Source organism: Podarcis erhardii (assembly GCF_964252035.2).
Source record: "Podarcis erhardii genome assembly, chromosome: 13".
Taxonomy (NCBI): domain Eukaryota; kingdom Metazoa; phylum Chordata; class Lepidosauria; order Squamata; family Lacertidae; genus Podarcis; species Podarcis erhardii.
This window is the reverse complement of record NC_138502.1, coordinates 35,998,241-36,016,605: the sequence shown is the minus strand read 5'-3', so window position 1 is coordinate 36,016,605 and position 18,365 is coordinate 35,998,241. Positions and strand designations below refer to the sequence as shown.

The following is an 18,365-nucleotide window of genomic DNA, read 5'->3' as shown; positions in this document are numbered from 1 at the left end:
GGGAAGGGAAGGGGAGCGAACGAGCCAATCACTGAGAGGCGCCTGTTGCCACGGCGACGGCGTCGCTCGCGCCCCAGCGTGCAGCGGGCTCCCCCAAGATGGCGGCTGATGTGGTCGTGCTGGAGGAGCGGAGAGAGCGGCGGGGAGACCCGACGCGGCGTCGGCGGTGATCGGGGGGCTGTTTCTTCCTTTGCGCAGAGCCGCTGACGGAGAAGAGCGAGCGGAGGAGCCCCCAAGATGTGGGACGAAGCAGGAGGTTCCGTGACTTTGCTGTGCCTCACGGCCAGCAGCGGAGTGCCTTTGTATTGCAGGAGCCGAGGTGGCTCTTCCAAGCAGCAGGTGGGGGGTTGTGGCCTATGCTCCCACCCCGCTGCGCCCTTGTTTTTATTTATTAGATTTATATACAGCGGTACCTCGGGTTACAGACGCTTCAGGTTACAGACGCTTCAGGTTACAGACTCCGCTAACCCAGAAATAGTACCTTGGGTTAAGAACTTTGCTTCAGGATGAGAACAGAAATCGCAGCATAGCGGCAGCGGGAGGCCCCATTAGCTAAAGTGGTGCTTCAGGTTAAGAACAGTTTCACGTTAAGAACAGACCTCCAGAACGAATTAAGTTCTTAACTCGAGGTACCACTGTACCGCCCTTCATCGCAAGATCTCGGGGCGGTTCATCAAAGAGAGCTCAGTCAGTAGAACAGAAAACTCTTAATTTGAAAGTCATGGGTTCAAGACCCCTTTGGGGCGAAAGATTCCTGCATTGCAGGGTGTTGAACCAGCTGACCCTCATGGTCCCTTCCCACTCTACAGTTCTACGATTCTTTGTGGGTACAGCACATACTTTGTGTATGGAATTAGCTTTGGGAAAGAGCAACACCTGAAAAGAAGCTGTCAGTCAAAGTAGAGAGCCTTGGGGTATGTTGCCCAGTGGTATGACATAGCGACTTCATAGGTTTGTATGGAAGATCCATTTTTCAGCAGTATAGCAACATACCTTGAAGGTGGTTCCTGCTACAACCCTTGACAATCTGCAGCTAATTTCAGTTGGCTGGCCTGGGAAAGACCTCTCTGTCTCTCTCTGCCTGATATCTTGCAGGGGTCATTATCAGTCAGTCAATACTGAATGATCCGATATGGTATTATTTGCTCATCGCCTTCTACAAAAAAATATCAAGGCAACTTAAAATCAGAGAGGAGCAATTCAAGTACAAAGATTACATAACAGATTAAAAACATGATAAAGTTAAAGCAGCTTTCACCAAACTGCAGCTGCCTTGGACTACAATTCCCATCAGCCCTGGCTACCACTGGCTGGTGGGGGTAACAGAAGTTGGAGTCCAAAACAGCTGCAGGGCACCAGGTTAGCAAAAGCTGATTTAAAACCCCTTTTTTGCAGGGCAAAAAAAGAAACCTCCACACTGACTTTGAATTGATACTGTCAGTCTGAATGGGGAAAATTAGGAGTTTGACTCAGTATATAACAGCTTTGCATATTAATATATAGAATACTAAAGCTTACCTTTATCCCACAGCTGCCATTCTCTGTGATTGGCTCCCTGAATGGGGTTCATATGTTTGGCTCCAACCTGGATGTCCTACTGACAGCTGCCTGTACAGAGAATACTCGAGTGGTGTGGAAAGTGTTTCATAACAGGTGAGGTTCCATGCCTTTGTCAGGGTTCGTTGTGGTAAGAGGGGTGCATTTTGCTTCCAGCAGAGGGCAGGAATTTCAGTCTAGCAGGAGCAGCGGGGGCAGAGGGACAAATCCCTCTCATTTGTAATGTCTCATAAGACCTGTGCAGCCTTCTTATATATTTTATTTAATCCAAGGGGGCCTTCTTCAAGCCCTAATAACTGTATTTCATTCTTGCTTTCATTGTTGCAAAACTCTGTTCTAAAATGTAACACAAAAATACTAAAGAGCTGAACAGAAACACACACACAAGCTTCTTTTCATTAGGCTTTTCAGCCCTAATGATCATTTTTTAAAAATGTAGTAGCAGATACCTAGTAAATAAGGGGCAACAGTTGCTAACTTACATAGTTTTTTACTAGCCAGTTGTGGCTGTCAGAGGAAGGAAAGTGGGCTGCGTTACTATGCTTGTCCTCCTTCCTCTAGCAGCCTTTTCACTTTCCTGCACACAGTGCCTTGTCTCCACCCCCATCATTCTGCCCGGACGCTGAGGTCCAGCGCCGAGGGCCTTCTGGCGGTTCCCTCATTGCGAGAAGCAAAGCTACAGGGAACCAGGCAGAGGGCCTTCTCTGTAGTAGTAATAATAATAATAATAATAATAATAATAATAATAATAATAATAATAATAAAATAATAATAATAATAATAATAATAATAATAATAATAATAATAATAATAATAATAATAATAATAATTTATTATTTATACCCCGCCCATCTGGCTGGGCCTCCCCAGCCACTCTGGGCAGCTTCCATAGAAACCAAAAATACAGTAAAATATCACACGTTAAAAACTTCCCTGAACAGGGCTGCCTTAAGATGTCTTCTGAATGTCAGGTAGTTGTTTATCGCTTTGACATCTGCTGGAAGGGCGTTCCACAGGGCGGGCGCCACCACCGAGAAGGCTCCCACCCTGTGGAACGCCCTTCCAGCAGATGTCAAAGCGATAAACAACTACCTGACATTCAGAAGACATCTTAAGGCAGCCCTGTTCAGGGAAGTTTTTAACGTGTGATATTTTACTGTATTTTTGGTTTCTATGGAAGCTGCCCAGAGTGGCTGGGGAGGCCCAGCCAGATGGGCGGGGTATAAATAATAAATTATTATTATTATTATTATTATTATTATTATTATTATTATGGCTAGCAGGCTACCACATAAACACAATATTGCTTTATAGGGTTGACTCGAGTTTTTCGCATCTTCTTTTGTGATGGTAAACCAAATCAAGTTGCTAGCCATCATGGTTTTAGACAGCTGTTTGTAGGCTGCATCTCTGTTGAACATGGTGGCATTTAAGGTGAAGAGTTCCTGTAGATTTCCTGTCTATATTTATACCCTTAACATTTTTGTGTTTGGTGTTCTCAGCATCACCCTCATTGTCCTGTCCTCAGATGAAGGTGCCAGTGACTTCAGCCTTGGAAGACTCCTTGAAAATGTCTTCAGTGCCATGGTGAGCAGTCAAAGGTGGTGGAATGTCATTTCGGCCTTAGTATGTAACAGGAAAGTGGGAGGCAAGCCAGTACATTGGAATGGTACATAATTCCAAAGGGAGCAGCTGTCTCAGTTGAGTGGCATTCAGTTTTAAGCAACTGTGCTTTCTAGTGTTCCTGTGTGTTTGTTAAATAGTTATATAAACTTCATAGGGTACTGATCCTCTTCAGCCAAGGTATCTTAGTTGTGATGTGTGCCTAGAGCTACTGCTGCTGATTTAGAGAAAACTTCAGCAAACTGGCTTCCTCCAGATATTTTAGACTGCAGCTTCTTGTGCTGGCTGGAGCTGATTGTAGTACAAAACATCTGGAGGGCACCAGGTTGATGAAGGCTGATGCGGAACAGCAAAAAAAGCCACAAGCCCAGTCTGGAGTCTTACAGGAAATGGTCTATTTCAGTAAGATACGGAAAAGGAAAGTTTGTCTGCCCTAAAATCTTCCCAAGAACTCTCGTTTCCCAGCTGCTTACCTGTCCTACCTGCTAAGCCTTTCGTGCAGTTTGATTGCTATTTGTGCATTAGTTAACCATAGCACACCTTAACCATCCTTTCGCATTTGTAGAAAGAATGGCAGAGAATGCAAATTTGGAACCTGGAGGGTGGGCACCACTTCCAGGGCACCCTTAGGTGTGGAGAGGAGACTTGCAGGCGGTTATTTCTAGATAAGCTAATCTGAAGGCATAAAGTGTACATCTGAGGCCAGAGAGGTCAAGAGTTTTGGCTCCTAAAATACACGGGTGTTCTGTCGCCACATCTTGTGATCCACTTGAGCACATGCCTATCAAGCTATGTCTAGAAACCTGCTTGGCTTATGCAGGAACTGGGTTCTGTGCTTCTTTGTGGCAAGGTAGCATATACCCTCTTTGGCAGAAGGGATAATTACAGGATCTTTAGGAGGCAATTGTGTGTTTTACTACAGGTGCTGGTGTTGGGCTTGGAGGAGCTGGTGAATGCACGCAACATTGAACGTCTCAAAAAAGACCTGAAGGTAACGCCTGACCCGAGGATGGCTAGCGACTTGGAGGTTGCTGTATCAATTGTAACAGCTAAAAAGCTCTTCCCTCCGAATGATGTTGCTGAAAAATATTGCAGAATGGGTGGAACCAGTAGTGGATTGCTTCATGGAACAACTTGGTTCTTGTTCTGGTTGCAGATTCCTGAGTTTAACATATGCTCAAAGGCACCCTGCTTCTTCCCTCGTACCTAAGCTGTCTTGCCCTGCCTCTAATAGGTGGACCTCGGTGTTCTAGTAAAAAACTAGGCAAAGCCTGAATTCTTAGCTGCAGATTTCTTTTTATTTCACACATTACACTTTTATCATTCAAATATTTTAAAAATGGATTTCATTACCTATTCCATGTGTTTGGAAGTCAGTTTTTATCCCTGGTAGCTTAAATATGAAATCTCTTTCCCTCCTCCTCCCCCAATTTAGGCATGTTACAAATTGATTGACAGTTTCCTGGAGCCTGGCAAATGCAGTGCTGACCTGACCCAGTGTGTGGAATGCACAGTGGTGCCCTCCAGGGCAATACTGCAGGTGAGACTGGCTTGTTCTTGGGCTGAACGTTGGGGGTGGAGCTGCTCCTTCAGCTATACTGGGCTGAGGCCGTTTAGGGCTTTAAAGGTCAGCACCAACACTTTGAATTGTGCTTGGAAGTGTACTGGGAGCCAATGTAGGTCTTTCAGGACTGGTGTTAGATGGTCTTGGAAGCCACTCCCAGTCACCAGTCTAGCTGCAGCATTCTGGATTAGTTGTATATATCAGAGGCTGTATGTCTCTCAATAACATTTACTAGGAATTGCTCATGGGAAGAGTGCTGTTGTGCACTTGTGGGTTTCCCCTAGATGAGAAAAGGATGCTGAATCAGATCAGATGGAACTTTGGTCTAATCCGTCGGGGCTGTTCTTACATTCCCTGTGTTGCCTTGCTCTTTCCCGATTCAGGAGTGCCTGGAAATCTTTGCCGCTGCAGCAGAGTCACGGTTTGGCAGCCTGCTTGTGGGTGGTCAGGTGCTGTGTGCAACAGAGCAGTGGTGGCAGCTGGCAGCCTCGGAGGCCATGCTGCTGGTGTGGTTGGTGCGCTCGCTGCCCCCTCACACCTCCCGCGATCTGCCCGTTTACCTTCCTCATGGAAGCCCCACGGTGAGCTGGTTGGCGATTCAGGGAGGGGCCAGTAGAGGAGTGTAGCTTTCTGATTCTCTGTGTCCCTCACTCCCAACAGGTCCCCCACCGCTTCTTGACGCTCCAACTCGTGCCTGGTTTGGAGGTGCTGCTGTTGTGTGGGCCTAAGCCCTCCTTACAGTTCTTGGCTGATGAGGTGAGAGAGAGCAGGGTATGGACCTTGGAAGTGAAGCAACTAGGATCATAGAATGGTAGAGTTGGGCGGGACCACGAGGGTCATCTAGTCCAACCCCCTGCAGTGCAGGGGTCTTTTGCCCAACATGAGGCTTGAACCCACAACCCTGAGATTAAGAGTGCCATATAGCTCTACGGACTGTGCTATCCGTTTCCTGGCCATTCCCTTTAGGCAAGAACGAGAAATTCAGTGTTTTGCCCCTCCCCTTGCAAAGGGCTGACCCACCCATTGGTTGTCGTCCTCATCCTCTCACTTCTGGTCTGCATGGGGCAGCATCTCCTGGTATGCCCCATAAAGGACATCTTGGAGGTCCCAGGCCTCAAGGAAATTAGACCAGGGTCAAGGCCTTTTCGGCTGTGGCCCTGGCCTGGTGGAATGCTCTGTCACACGAGACTAGGGCCCTGTGGGATTTAACATCTTTCCACAGGGCCTGCAAGACGGAACTATTCCGCCAGGCCTTTGGCCGGGGTGCAGTCTGACTACCCCTCTCTCCTTATAAGAACCTGCATGAAAGTGGCCCCCCAACCTTTCTCACAGGCTCATATAAGATCAGCATAATCAGTTAGGCCTGGTGAACATTTAAGGCCCCCATCCCTATTTTGAGGGCTGCCATCTGATTGGATTTCACTTTGATTCTGAGTTGATTTTAGGATGTATTTTAACTGATTGCTTTATTTTATGGCAATGTGTCATATATTTTGATGTTTTGGCTGGGGAGGGTGGGGTATTATTATTATTATTATTATTATTATTAATAATAATAATAATAATTACTATTATTCAAGGAAGAAGGGAGGCTTTGGGGTTTTCCTTGCTTAGGGCATGCTCTCTGTCCCTCCAGAGAACTGGAACCTAGTGGCGCTACCAAGCCCTTTCTCTTTCTTCCTATAGTTAGTGAAGCGATTTTGGCAGCCGCTGCTGGATCTTCTGAAGGCAAGTGCCAGAGCCCCTCCTCGGTGCCTGCCTCCTGGCATCGCTCTTGCCCCTGGGATCCTGGGGTGAGTCTTCTGGGAGAAGAGAGCGCTTTTGAGGATCTGAACCCCTGTAGGGGCTGGCTTCATGTTTGTTCCACCCTTTTGAAAATTATACTGCCAGCCTTGCCAGCGTTTCCCCTGGCCCCATTATAACCCAACTGTTGTTCACAATCTCATCTCCTACAGGCTGTTGCTGATCAACCAAGATCAGAGGAAAAGCCTCTTCACCGTGCAGCCTCAGGGCACTTCAGCTGAAGGTATGGTTCAAGCTGCATTGCACTGGGGAAGGCCAGAGAGAGCCCACCCTTTCTCTCTCAACAGAGCATTTAAATATGTATCTTTCCGCACTTTTACAGGATCTGAGATGCCCCTGAAAAATCGCCTCTCTGCCCTCCGCTCCTTCTATTCCCTCACTGTCTCCTTGTACTTCCCTTGTGAGAAGTTCGAAGAGAGTGCAGGTGAGTTCTTGATTCTTTATCCCTTTTGTCCTGTGAATCAAAAAGTTCTTCTGTGACATTTCAAGTTGTGGCAAGTATTTGCATGTTGGAACATTTTATTATGCAAAATTCAGGTTCTTGTGACAGGTGGAACTTCCTGGTGACTGAGCAAGGCAGTAGCGATAGGGGCCTTTTCCAAGTAATTTTTTTTTACTGTAGCTTCAAAGGCTTAAAGTTAGTTCCCCTCCTTTGTTTCCGTAACCAAAGCCAACATTCCCTGGTGGCAGATGCACAGCCTGGGAGTCATTTTGGACTCACAGCTGTCCATGAAGGTGCAGGTCAGTTCTGTGCCAAGGGCAGCTGTCTACCAGCTCCATCTGGTACACAGGCTGAGACTCTACCTGCCCACAGACTGTCTCACCAAAGAGGTGCATGCTCTAGTTATTTCCTGTTTGGACTACTGCAACACGCTCTCTGTGGGGCTATGTTTGAAGGTGACCAGGAAGCTACAACTAATCCAGAATGTGGCAGCTAGACCTGTGACTGGGAGTGGCCGCCAAGGCCAGAGAACACCAGTCCTGAAAGACCTACATTGGCTCCCAGTACGTGTCCGGGCACAATTCAGTGTGTTGGTGCTGACCTTTAAAAGCCCTAAATAGCCTCGGCCCAGTATACCTGAAGGAGCGTCTCCACTCCCATCTTTCAGCCCGGACACTGAGGTCCAGCTCCGAGGACCTTCTGGCGGTTCCCTCATTGCGAGAAGTGAAGTTACAGGGAACCAGGCAGAGGGCCTTCTCGGTAGTGGTGCCCGCCCTGTGGAATGCCGTCCCATCAGATGTCAAGGAAATAAACAACTATCTTATTTTCAGAAGACATCTGAAGGCAGCCCTGTTTAGGGAAGTTTTTGATGTTTGGTGTTTTGTCGTGTTTTTAATATTCTGTTGGGAACCGCCCAGAGTGGCTGGGGAAACCCAGCCAGATGGGCGGGGTATAAATAATAAATTATTATTAAAAATTACTATTCTGCGTGTGGGGCCAAACTTGCCCTCCAGCCTCTGTTATATCCTGTGGAGCTTGATATTCGTTGTCCTTTCCTCAGTCCCTCTGCAGGAGGAGTTCCAGGCTGGTTTCTCCCACTGTCCTCAGCACTGTTACCTGGTCTACTCTACGTATAAGGCCTATGCCATCCATGGGAAGCGGCACCAACTGTTCCTGATTGTGAAGCCAGATGTGCCTACCTTTGCTCTGCGGTCTCTGGCAACGAGCACCCTCCAGACCCTCACAGCTGAGGACTCGGCCTTCTGAGGGGATGGTCCCTAATGGACTCCCAAGATGAGATGTGGGCACTGAGACAGAGCCCTTGGACCTCCCATGCAAACTGTGATTACCCTGCATTGGACCAGCCTGGATTTGTGGGGGGGGGGGAGAGAGACGGAGAGATTCTACAGACTAGAGTTAATCCACTCACTCCCTGCTCTTTATGGAAGTGAGAGGCCACTGGGTTAGCAATGGCGATGAGTACCAGTTTATGTCTTGCATATCTGTTCCTCACTCTTGGGAGGAAAAAAAATAGAAAGCCACCATTGTCTACACATGTTTGTATTAAGGCATCAGTGTGGCTGGCGGGGCTGGCAGGAAGACCGATATTAGGGGCAGCCAAGTAAATTCTAGTTTTGTCTCCCATTCTCCTGAGTTCCACAAGGGCAACAGTGAAACGGAGGAGGAAGCTGATAGCAAATACTTCACCCTGGAATGGTTGACGTAAGAAGGCAGGCAGGTGGGGCAGTGCCCTAATAAACCAGTCTCTGCTGGAAGGCATATCAGTTCAAATGCTGCATCCATAAAATTTGTTTGTACCTGATTCTGGGGAGAGTTGAGATTGATTTTTTTGAACTTAACCTGTGGCAGAGGTAGGGTGCTGAAATGGTGCCTTCTATCCAATTAAGTACACCTCAGGACAGCCACTGTGTCTAGTCTGTCTGTCGCATGCTGAGTATTACAGCACCATGGGATGTTCGATAATGACTGAAATTGGTGTTGCCAGCTTTCAGTGTGGTATTTATAGCACTGTGCTTTTGCTGCTGCTGTAATTTCTTTGCTTCTATTTATTTCCCATACTTTTCCTTCCTGATTTCACCCTTTCCGGTAGGAATAGCTCTTTCCTTCTGCAGCAGTGCAGCATCTTCTGATATTCTCCCTCCCTCCCTCCCCCCCCCCTCTCTGTCTCTCAGTTGATGTGCTGGTGGCCAAGGCTGAACTGGAATTCCCCAAATCTTGCCTGTCATTAAGCAAGTACTGATTCCTTAGCCTCAATCACCCTAACTACTTGACCTCTATTACAAGTCTACTGTGCATATTAGTGAAATGATGGCTATAAGGCACTTTGAACACTGTAAAAGCAGGGCAGGCTAATCTGTGCGTCTCCAAATCTTGAATTGGAGTCAAACAACATTTGCCTCTAAAGTAATACATAAATAAGACTAGGCTCTTGTTTTTTCTTAAGTCATTAAGAAGTCATTCTGAAAATCTATGAATTGTCCACACAAATTTGTGTTACTTTGGTAAATAGGTAGTTAAGATAGAGACAGACAGCTCTAGTGGAAAAATGTATCTTGGGAACAGAGCTGTCTAGTAGACATCCACTGATCTGCATTTGTCACTTATATGGCCCATAAAATTGCTGCCTTTCAGCTGTAATTTCTTGGAATTCAGTTGTGGGTAACAAAATGTGGCTGAAATTCAGAGGAGTTGAATTTCAAGAATGCTTGCTGGGGGAAAGCTCTTTCTCCGATCCAGATGGTTTGTATGCATTTTTAATTCAGTAGAAGCATACTTAAATTAGTATTTTGCTCAGGCTTTATTTATTTTTAATCTATTCCAATATTTTAAATGCATGTTTCTAGTCTTGGCTTGCAGACCTTTGATGGCCAGTCCCTCTAAAACACCCTTGGACAAATGATTAGGCTCTTCACTTAGTTTGCAATGTCTTTCCTCCAACTCTAGCATTTTCCCTAGTCCCACGAAGACTCTAAGTTGGTAACCAAAATAAGAGGCTTGCACATCAAATACGTTTATGCAGGTGATCTGCATAATTTATTCACACCACAGAATTAAGGGAGGGGCTTGTTACAGATTTCAACACCCACCAGAAATGGTATATCTTAGGGAAGCGAACATGGTCTCCTAATCTTTAATTAGCCCCCTCCATTTCCCACTGCTTTTAGGCTTTGCAGGAAGGTGAGAGATTACAAAGGTAAATGCATTGTGCTTCTAAGGAAGAAGTGGGCCTCCTCCCTCTTTTTAAAAAGTCTTGCCTTGAGTCCCACGGCTGGGGTACCCTAGAAAGCATCCCTGCATTCTAGCCCCAGCACAAAGCACACTCTTTGTGTCTTGTGCCATTGACATAACGGAATGGTTGCACTTCGGCCGCAAAATGTTTCGACCGCTTCTCGGCCTACCAATTCCATACAGCTGAACCCCCTCTTCTGCGGGTGTCGGGGCAAACCACTCCCACTGGAAACATAGCGGGTTCCAACTGTGAAGACAAAGCTGCCCTCGTGTCCCCATAGCTAGAATCCCGCATGGAAGAAATACCAGATTCTGTCTCACACAGTCATGGCTACCTCTGCTCCAGGGGGCTGGGAACACCCTCCTGCCCTGCCATTTATCCACATATTAAAAAGCAGCACACAACGAGTCAGTCAGCGGTGTGGGGGTGACCCAGCCTGGCTTGATCCTGGCTCTCCCCCGCCCTCACGGCTTTATTAAGAGTCACATGGAGATAGATACAGGCATTCAAAACCCAGATAAAACTAAGATGCGCTAGATAACACCTACACAGCAGAGTAACATGGAGCCCGGGCCGGCATGGAAGCTGGGACACCCCCAGAATAGCATGAACTGAACCTTCCCTCCCTGCTTTTCCAAAATGCACGGAGGGCAGCATTCCAGAATCTCCAGGAGGGAAGGGTGGGGTTGAGGGGAGTCGGGAGAGGAGTCGATTAGGCATCTCTTCCTCACAGCCCTCCCCACCTTCGTGCAGTTTTTCCTTCTAGGAGGCGAGAGAAGGGGGGGGGGAGGCTCTCGACTTAGGGTTACTTCCCCACAAAAACACACGCAACTGTAACACTGGAATGGTCCATGACAAAGGAAAGGAAGAACGCCCATGCCCACCCCACCCCGGGGAAATACACAAGGCAAAGAAAACACAAAAACAACCCCCCTACGAGCAGTTCCCTCCCCACAAAAAACCCACACGCACCCCATTCCTCTCCCCCAACCCCCCCACAGCCAGCTCAGGGGAAAGCGGGGGGAGTTAACCTCCCCCACAGAAAGGCCTTGTCTGGGGGGAGAAGGGGGCGAGGATTGTAAACAAAACCCAAAAATGCCGGCCGATATCGTGGGGGTAGGGGTGGGGATTAAGACCACAAATCTCAGCCTCACCCCGAGTTGGAAGGGACAGGCAGATGGGATGGATGGGAGAGGTCTTGGCTTTCTTCCAGGGGGCCACCCTCCGGGCAAGGGGAAGATGACTCCCAGAAGGATGCCCTACCCCACGCAAATCATCCCCCCCCCTCCCCACCATCCCAATTCTACTTTGTCCATGCCAGGGACCCCATTTCTGCTCCCCACCCCGCCCACCTTGCTTTGTATTCCTTGGTGCTGGCCCGGGCTAGGCAATGAGAACACAGAGGTCATCACAACAACAGGCAAGGGAGCAGTACAGTCTTTCCGGAGGCCCCTGGTTTGGAGGGAGGTGGGAGGGGGCAGGTGTAGGCAGCCAAGTGTGCAGGAACAGCCTCCCCTCTCCCCGGTGCAGCCCGCCCTCCCCGCCTCCTCTGGTGCGGCCAATGTCTCAGAACTGCTGAGAGAGCAGCTCGCAAAGGTGCTTCGAAACGGACTCCTTGCTGGTGCGCAGGGTCAGCCGGTACATCTGCAGGGAAACGTAGGCAGGAAAACAGTCAAGCCACTTCAGCCTTTAAGCCTGGCTTCAGAAAGCACTCTTGGGGCAGCAGAGCTTTCAACTTCTCCCCGCTCCTTCCCTCTTTGGGCAACCCAGGAGTCCCAACTGCCAATTCTCTCCCACTGCAGTATCCTCCTTTCCACTCTGCTCCAGAGCTCAAGCATCCCGGAGCTCTTGCCTCCTCACCTGTGCCTGGGCGTTGGGCTCCAGCCGCAGCAAGCATCCCACCTGCAGCGCCTTCGTCTGGATGATCCCAGCTCCTACGTAGTTATCGGGGTTTGGATCCACCTTCTCCAAGAGCGCGCTGCCGAAACCTAGCAGCTGTGGAAAGAAGGGAATTCAGCTTAGTTGGGCTCCTCTGCTTGGCTACCGTGGGGAAGGCAGTCGGGGGGGAAAGATGTACAAGGCGAGGGAACAAAATGGGGTAGGAAGATGCTGGCATCCTAGCCGGTAGTACAGCTCATGTGGTCTCTAGCTCTACACCCACCTGCCACCCAAAAGATTTCAGTCTCGGTGACACAGGTGTCCTGCACATTGTGCAAAAGCACTCTTTGTTGGATACCAAGGAATGGGAAAGCCTGGATGTTTTATACCCCATCTACTGACCCTGATCTCCATGCCTATTTACTTCTGTCACTATTCCAAAGAACATTTGCGTTTCATGTTTATTTGCCCAAACCTTAATTTTCCACGCTTCCCACGGTGAACGCAAACACATGTGAGCGTGCTCACCTTGGCCTTGGTGACTTCGGAATCCATGGGGTGGTTTGCCTTGAATATCTTCTGGGCTTCCTGCTGTGGCCTGCAGTAGGATTTGGGATGGGATAACATCAGATCAGTGACAGTGCAAAACTTTCTCTTCCTCATCAACCTGCCACACAACCTAGTTGTGCCTCAGCCATTCACCAGATGTTGCATCCGCCGAGTCACTGTGGCAATTAAAAAACATGTGCCCCTGAGCAAGGCAAAAATAAGTCCCCAGGTACAAGCAAAATCCCTTGGGCCTTGCAGGAGAGTTCTGGGCACCTCTTCTAGGCAGGCTGTTTGATAACCAACAGAAATGTTCATCGTACAGCAGTATCTAGGCCGTATTATGCAGTACGAGAGATGTTCTAAGCCACCCTTTGTCATCAAGTACAGCTGAGCTGTCTTGCTGCTCATAATCCTTGCTCAGGCCCCAAAAGATGCACCTTCCTCAAAACATGGCTTAGGAAGCCTATGGAGCTCTCCAGAAGTTGCTGGGCTACAACTCCCATCAGCCCAGACAGTAAGTCGCGCTGGCTGGAGCTAATGAGGGGTTGCAATCCAACACAGCTGGAAGGTAGCACCAGGTTGGCAAAGGGAATTTCAAACACTGATCTCTCAAGTAGGCCAGGAGAAGTGGGGTAGATCTCTCAAACTGCCCATCTTTTGAGACTGACTGATTTCAGGTGATATGGAAGGAAAGGAAGATGCCACAAGCAGGATCTAACTAACAGTCACTCCAAAAAGCTTTGACTAATACCTTAAAATCTCTGACTATTTCCTTATTTCTCTCTCTCTCTCACACACACACACATATATAGGTGATTGCTGGGGAGAGAAATTGCATAGGCAGCAGCATGTATGAACAACAGACACAATTAAAGCAATCCAATTCACACAGCTTTCGACTAGCTTGCTAAAAACCACAGCATCTGCTTACAACGCTGCTGCTCTTAATCTAAAGGGAAGTTTTTGCTATAGGTTCTTGACAGAGGGCCAGCACTTCAACTGAGCAAGTCTCACCAGCACAAAACAGACCAGCTCACAAGGTCATGCCCACCTGATAAGACTTGGCCAAGTGCGCATTAGCTGGTTAACTGATCCCATCGCAGGGATAGGGATTGGCACAAACTTTCAATCCTCCAAGCACTTGTGGTGGTGGTGGCAGAATGGCAGGGGTGCCACCACCCCCTAATAGTAGTTCATCTGGAATACAAATCTTGTGCCATTTATGGACACAGGAAACTGTCTTATACTGAATCAGACCACTGGTCCAGCTAGCTCAATATTGTCTACACTGGCTGGCAGTGCCTTTCCAAGGATTCAGGCAGGCATTATTCTCCAGCCCTATCTTGAGGCACCCAGGATTGAAGCTAGGACCTTCTGCACGCAAGGCAGGCGCTGTTCCACTGGGCTACAATCTGTCCTGAACATAAATTTGGTAAAGATGACGACTGCTGCACACTTACAGCCACCTAAAGAGACTTTAAGGCTATACCAAGAGGCTCAAGAAAGGAGAGGGTTCTTGGGATGGAGTAAGCAAACATAGGGAGGGTGAAACAAAATAAAAAAAATTCTTTCCAGTAGCACCTTAGAGATCAACTAAGTTTGTTATTGGTATGAGCTTCCATGTGCATCCACACTTCTTCAGACAGGGAGGGTGAGAAAGCACAAATGATGGGAAATATGGGAAGTGTTACTAAGGAAGTCTTCTGAGTTGGTAAACCCAACTTCTGATATTAAAATCAGCTCCACCGATAACATTTCTCAAAACTCGTACTATATATTCCCCCACTTACAGGCTGAGCTGTTTCCAGCGCTGGAAGAAATCTTGTGATTGCATCTCTGTTGCCTGGAAAAATTTGTTGACCGTTACGGGCAGTTTGAGTGTGAGGTTCTGCAGCGTCCCACCGTACCTGACAGAAACATGGAGGAGAGAGACCCATGAAGGGGGGGGGGGGAGACACTGAACTCCCCATGGCACAGCTGTCCCTTCACTTCAAGAGGATCGGCTGGAACTTGGCACAAGAGAATTAATTCCCCAAATCCATTGAGCACAGGATCTCCTAATCGCCAGTTATGAAACACAGCAATTCTGAATGCCAGCTGCAGGAGACTGCAGGAGGAGCAAGTGCTCTTATGCTTAGCTCCTGCTTGCGGTCCCCCCCCCCCCAGGCATCTGGTTGGCCACTGTGAGAACAGGAAGATGGAACAGAAGGGCAATTGGCCTCATTCAGCAGGCTCTTCTTACACCCTTATAAACAGAGGGAATAACAGGCTAAGGACTAACCATGCAAACAGCAACTACCAGAGCTATGACATGGATCTCACTCAGCTCTGCTCAGGTACAGAATTTCTCCGCAACACTGACGGCTAGAAACATTTCGTGCGCTTTTCAAACCATTACGGAACCGTTCTGCGTCATCATTCCCTGCTCCAGTGCAGAGACGCGGCTGGTCATGCAGGCTGCCCCAGCCGCAGCCACTTCTCCATTCATCCCACTGCAACAGCCCTTCTCTTCCGGGTACCCATGGTGCCCCAAGATCCCCTCAAGTTGGTGACAAAAAGGGGAAGCGGGGAGGGAATTGAGATGAGCCACAACGCTGGAGAGGACTGAAAAGCTTAAACCTTCCTATCCAGGGCAGGGGACGGATAGGAAAGCAAATGACCCCGTTCAACAGATCAATAATTTTTGACAAGTGAAGAGGGAAGCCTGCTGGCTTGTGCCTTGTGTGTGCAAGAGAGCGAGAGAAAAAATGGAAGCCATGCCAACAAGCTGGTATTCAGCTCCCAGAGGGATGCTATGGACTACAGTACCGGAATTTTATGTTGATGAGGGGCGCCTCTGTGAAGTCGCTCAGGCACTCGATGTTCAGGACCTGCTGCACTTGAGCGCCTCCCTCCACCAGAGGCTCCACTGCTTTTGTCTGGATGTTGAGCTGTGAGCGGTGCTAAGGAAACAAAGTGTTATCCTCCCCGAGGAGCAAAGGGAAAGAAAGCCTCTAGTGCCGCAAGTCTACTCTGAGATGCCCCTGTCCCAAGTAAAGGTAAAGGTAAAGGGACCCCTGACCATTAGGTCCAGTCACGGACTACTCTGGGGTTGCTGCGCTCATCTCGCTTTCAGGCCGAGGGAGCCGGTGTTTGTCCACTGACAGCTTCCAGGTCATGTGGCCAGCAGGACTAAGCCGCTTCTGGCGAACCAGAGCAGCACACGGAAATGCCGTTTACCTTCCTGCCAGAGCGGTACCTATTTATCTACTTGCACTTTGACGTGCTTTCGAACTGCTAGGTTGGCAGGAGCAGGGACCGAGCAACGGGAGCTCACCCCGTCGCGGGGATTTGAACCGCCGACCTTCTGATCGGCAAGTCCTAGGCTCTGTGGTTTAGACCACAGTGCCACCCACATCCCCCTACCCCCAGTAGACGTTTACAAAAGGATATGGCTCTGCAGGTCTCCTGGGTAGCTGACTGTAGGGGTAAAGCTCTGGAACTGGATGGACGTTTTGTTCCCGTAGAAGAGATACATCCGGCCTGGAGAGAAGACATTTTTTTAAAAAAAATGTGGAGCTGCTCAGCATCTCACCTTGGCTGCTCACAACACCAGCTCAGGCCCCTTGACACCAGGCATGGAGAATCTGTGACCCTCCAGATGTTGCTGGACTGCAGATCCCATCGTTCCTGCCTACCGTCCATGCTAGCAGGGGCTGATGGGAGTTGGAGTCCAACAACACCTGGAGAGCCACAGGTTTCCTGTCTCTCCCCCCACACCAACAAGTTTAGCCAAAAGGCCAATAACCAGCACAAACTGTCTCTTCCAATCTTCCCCTCAAGAGACACTCGTGCTGGCGCTACAGCATGCAGCCCTCTCTGATTTTGGCAGGAGGAGGTTTATTTATTAACTTTTATAGCCGATAAACATCTTTACACCCTGGTTTCTTCCTCCGAAACAGAGCACAGGGCGGCTTCACATAAAAAAACATTCACTTGCTTCCATGTCCCCTGGAAGCAAGTCTCACTAGAACCAACAGGAGAAACTGTGTGCCTCCCTTTGTCTCCAGCAAAAGGCAACACATACATTACAATCAATCAATCAATCAATCAATCAATCAATCCAAGCAAATGCTTAGATTACAGGATTCCCAAAATCCAAGTACCGCAATTTGTCAGAGACTTGGGTACCTACTGCTCCCTGCCCCACAGGCAAAAATCTAGTAAGTGTCAACATGCAAAAGGACTTGAAGGGAAAGGATTAAAAATTAGTTTAAGAGGTGGGGAGCCCATCAAGGATTTGATGTGAGGAGCATCTCCTTGAAGTAAGGCCAATGAAATGCAAAGACCAGCTTCCTAATATGCAGGTTGGGGGAGCTGGTCACCATTCTGCCCACTGTCCCAATCCCCACTCACCCAGGTTCTGCCGGAACTCCGATTTCACCCCAATCTGCAGCAGCTGGTTCTCAAAGAGCACTCCGTTGTTCTTGCACACAAACCTGCAATGGACCACGGAAGGTTGGTTAGAGGCAGGCAGGTATCCAATATCTTCCTTCTGTTTTGGCTTCTAGCACCCAGGGCTTCCCCACACCACCCTTTCCGCTGGTGCTGGTCTCTTTTGGCATGCAGCTGGCCAACCCTAGCTTACCGCTTGCTATCTAAGGGCTTAAGGCTCAGCTGACAGCAGGTCAGTGAATCGGAAAAATTCAGAGGAGACCCTTTTCTTCCCAACTGCCATGCCTGGGAAGCAGAGGAACTTCAGCACATAGCAGAGAGTGGTGTCAGGTGAAGCTAAGACAACGCTGGAAACCTCAGGCCCGGGGCGGAGGTTCCCTCTAGGCCTTTCTATCTGGCTCTTGGGGAGCCTCCCCAGGCCACACTGTGTTGAACCAAAGGTGAATGCCATCTTGGTAGTCAAGATAACCCACCAGTAATTGGTACTGTGTTGTAGCAATGAGCCTCCACATATTATAATAATAATAATAATAATAAATTTTATTTATATCCCGCCCTCCCCAGCCGAAGCCGGGCTCAGGGCGGCTAACAACACTAAAACAATACAACATTATAAAACATTATAAAAATGAGTTAAAAACAAAATTAATGGCAACCATAAGCTAAAGTCTTGAAAAGATTGCCAAAGGAGGGAGTCAGGCTGCGCCCTAACAAAAGGCCAGGTGGAACAGCTCTGTCTTGCAGGCCCTGCGGAAAGATGTCAAGTCCTGCAGGGCCCTTGTCTCTTGTGACAGAGCGTTCCACCAGGTTGGAGCCGCAGCCGAAAAAGCCCTGGCTCTGGTTGAGGCCAGCCTAACCTCTCTGTGGCTTGGGACCTTCAAGGTGTTCCCTTGCTTTGATATATAGCTTAACTGGCTTGCTTTGGTGTTATCCTTATTTGTGGATTTCTGAACCCAGAAAGGGGAGCTATCTACAAGGTTTGGGTGTTTGCCACCTAGGCCCTCATCTTATTAGGTTGGTGAAGCAATAGGAAGGTCTGCCCAAAGTGACATATGCTGCTTTGTGCATAAAGAATACATGAAGGTTTGCTTGGGCCCAAACAAGCCATCTCCTTGCTGTGGTGTCCGTCCCACATCTGCAAAGGCTGGGAGACCTGGCAGGCTGCTTTGCTGTTAAGTCTTCACTTTTCTTTTAATAAAGCACTAGAACTGATCACTCTGGTGTGGTTGGACATCCTTTCTTTGGTATCCCTCCACCCAACCATT

General features: G+C 48.6%; 2 protein-coding genes across 7 annotated transcripts in view; one reads left to right on the top strand and one right to left on the bottom strand.

The window, feature by feature from the left end:
• The first annotated feature begins 105 nt into the window (after positions 1-105).
• On the top strand, positions 106-8,811 carry FUZ (fuzzy planar cell polarity protein). Its single transcript, XM_081838076.1, has 11 exons — positions 106-339; positions 1,532-1,653; positions 3,060-3,144; positions 4,103-4,171; positions 4,616-4,720; positions 5,128-5,325; positions 5,405-5,500; positions 6,431-6,537; positions 6,700-6,770; positions 6,870-6,971; positions 8,050-8,811. The coding sequence occupies exons 1-11, from the start codon at positions 238-240 to the stop codon at positions 8,253-8,255; spliced, it is 1,263 nt and encodes a 420-aa protein (XP_081694202.1). The 5' UTR covers positions 106-237; the 3' UTR covers positions 8,256-8,811.
• A 1,205-nt stretch (positions 8,812-10,016) lies between these two features.
• Positions 10,017-18,365, bottom strand: part of AP2A1 (adaptor related protein complex 2 subunit alpha 1) — a 37,894-nt gene continuing 29,545 nt past the window's right edge. For all 6 annotated transcript variants that reach the window (XM_081837684.1, XM_081837685.1, XM_081837687.1 and 3 more), the window contains 7 exons: positions 17,062-17,144; positions 16,100-16,188; positions 15,475-15,599; positions 14,457-14,573; positions 12,646-12,715; positions 12,100-12,234; positions 10,017-11,883 (listed from right to left, as the gene is read on the bottom strand). In XM_081837684.1, coding sequence (XP_081693810.1) covers positions 11,806-11,883; positions 12,100-12,234; positions 12,646-12,715; positions 14,457-14,573; positions 15,475-15,599; positions 16,100-16,188; positions 17,062-17,144 — 697 coding nt within the window. In that variant the 3' untranslated portion in view covers positions 10,017-11,805. The remainder of the gene's footprint in view (positions 11,884-12,099; positions 12,235-12,645; positions 12,716-14,456; positions 14,574-15,474; positions 15,600-16,099; positions 16,189-17,061; positions 17,145-18,365) is intronic.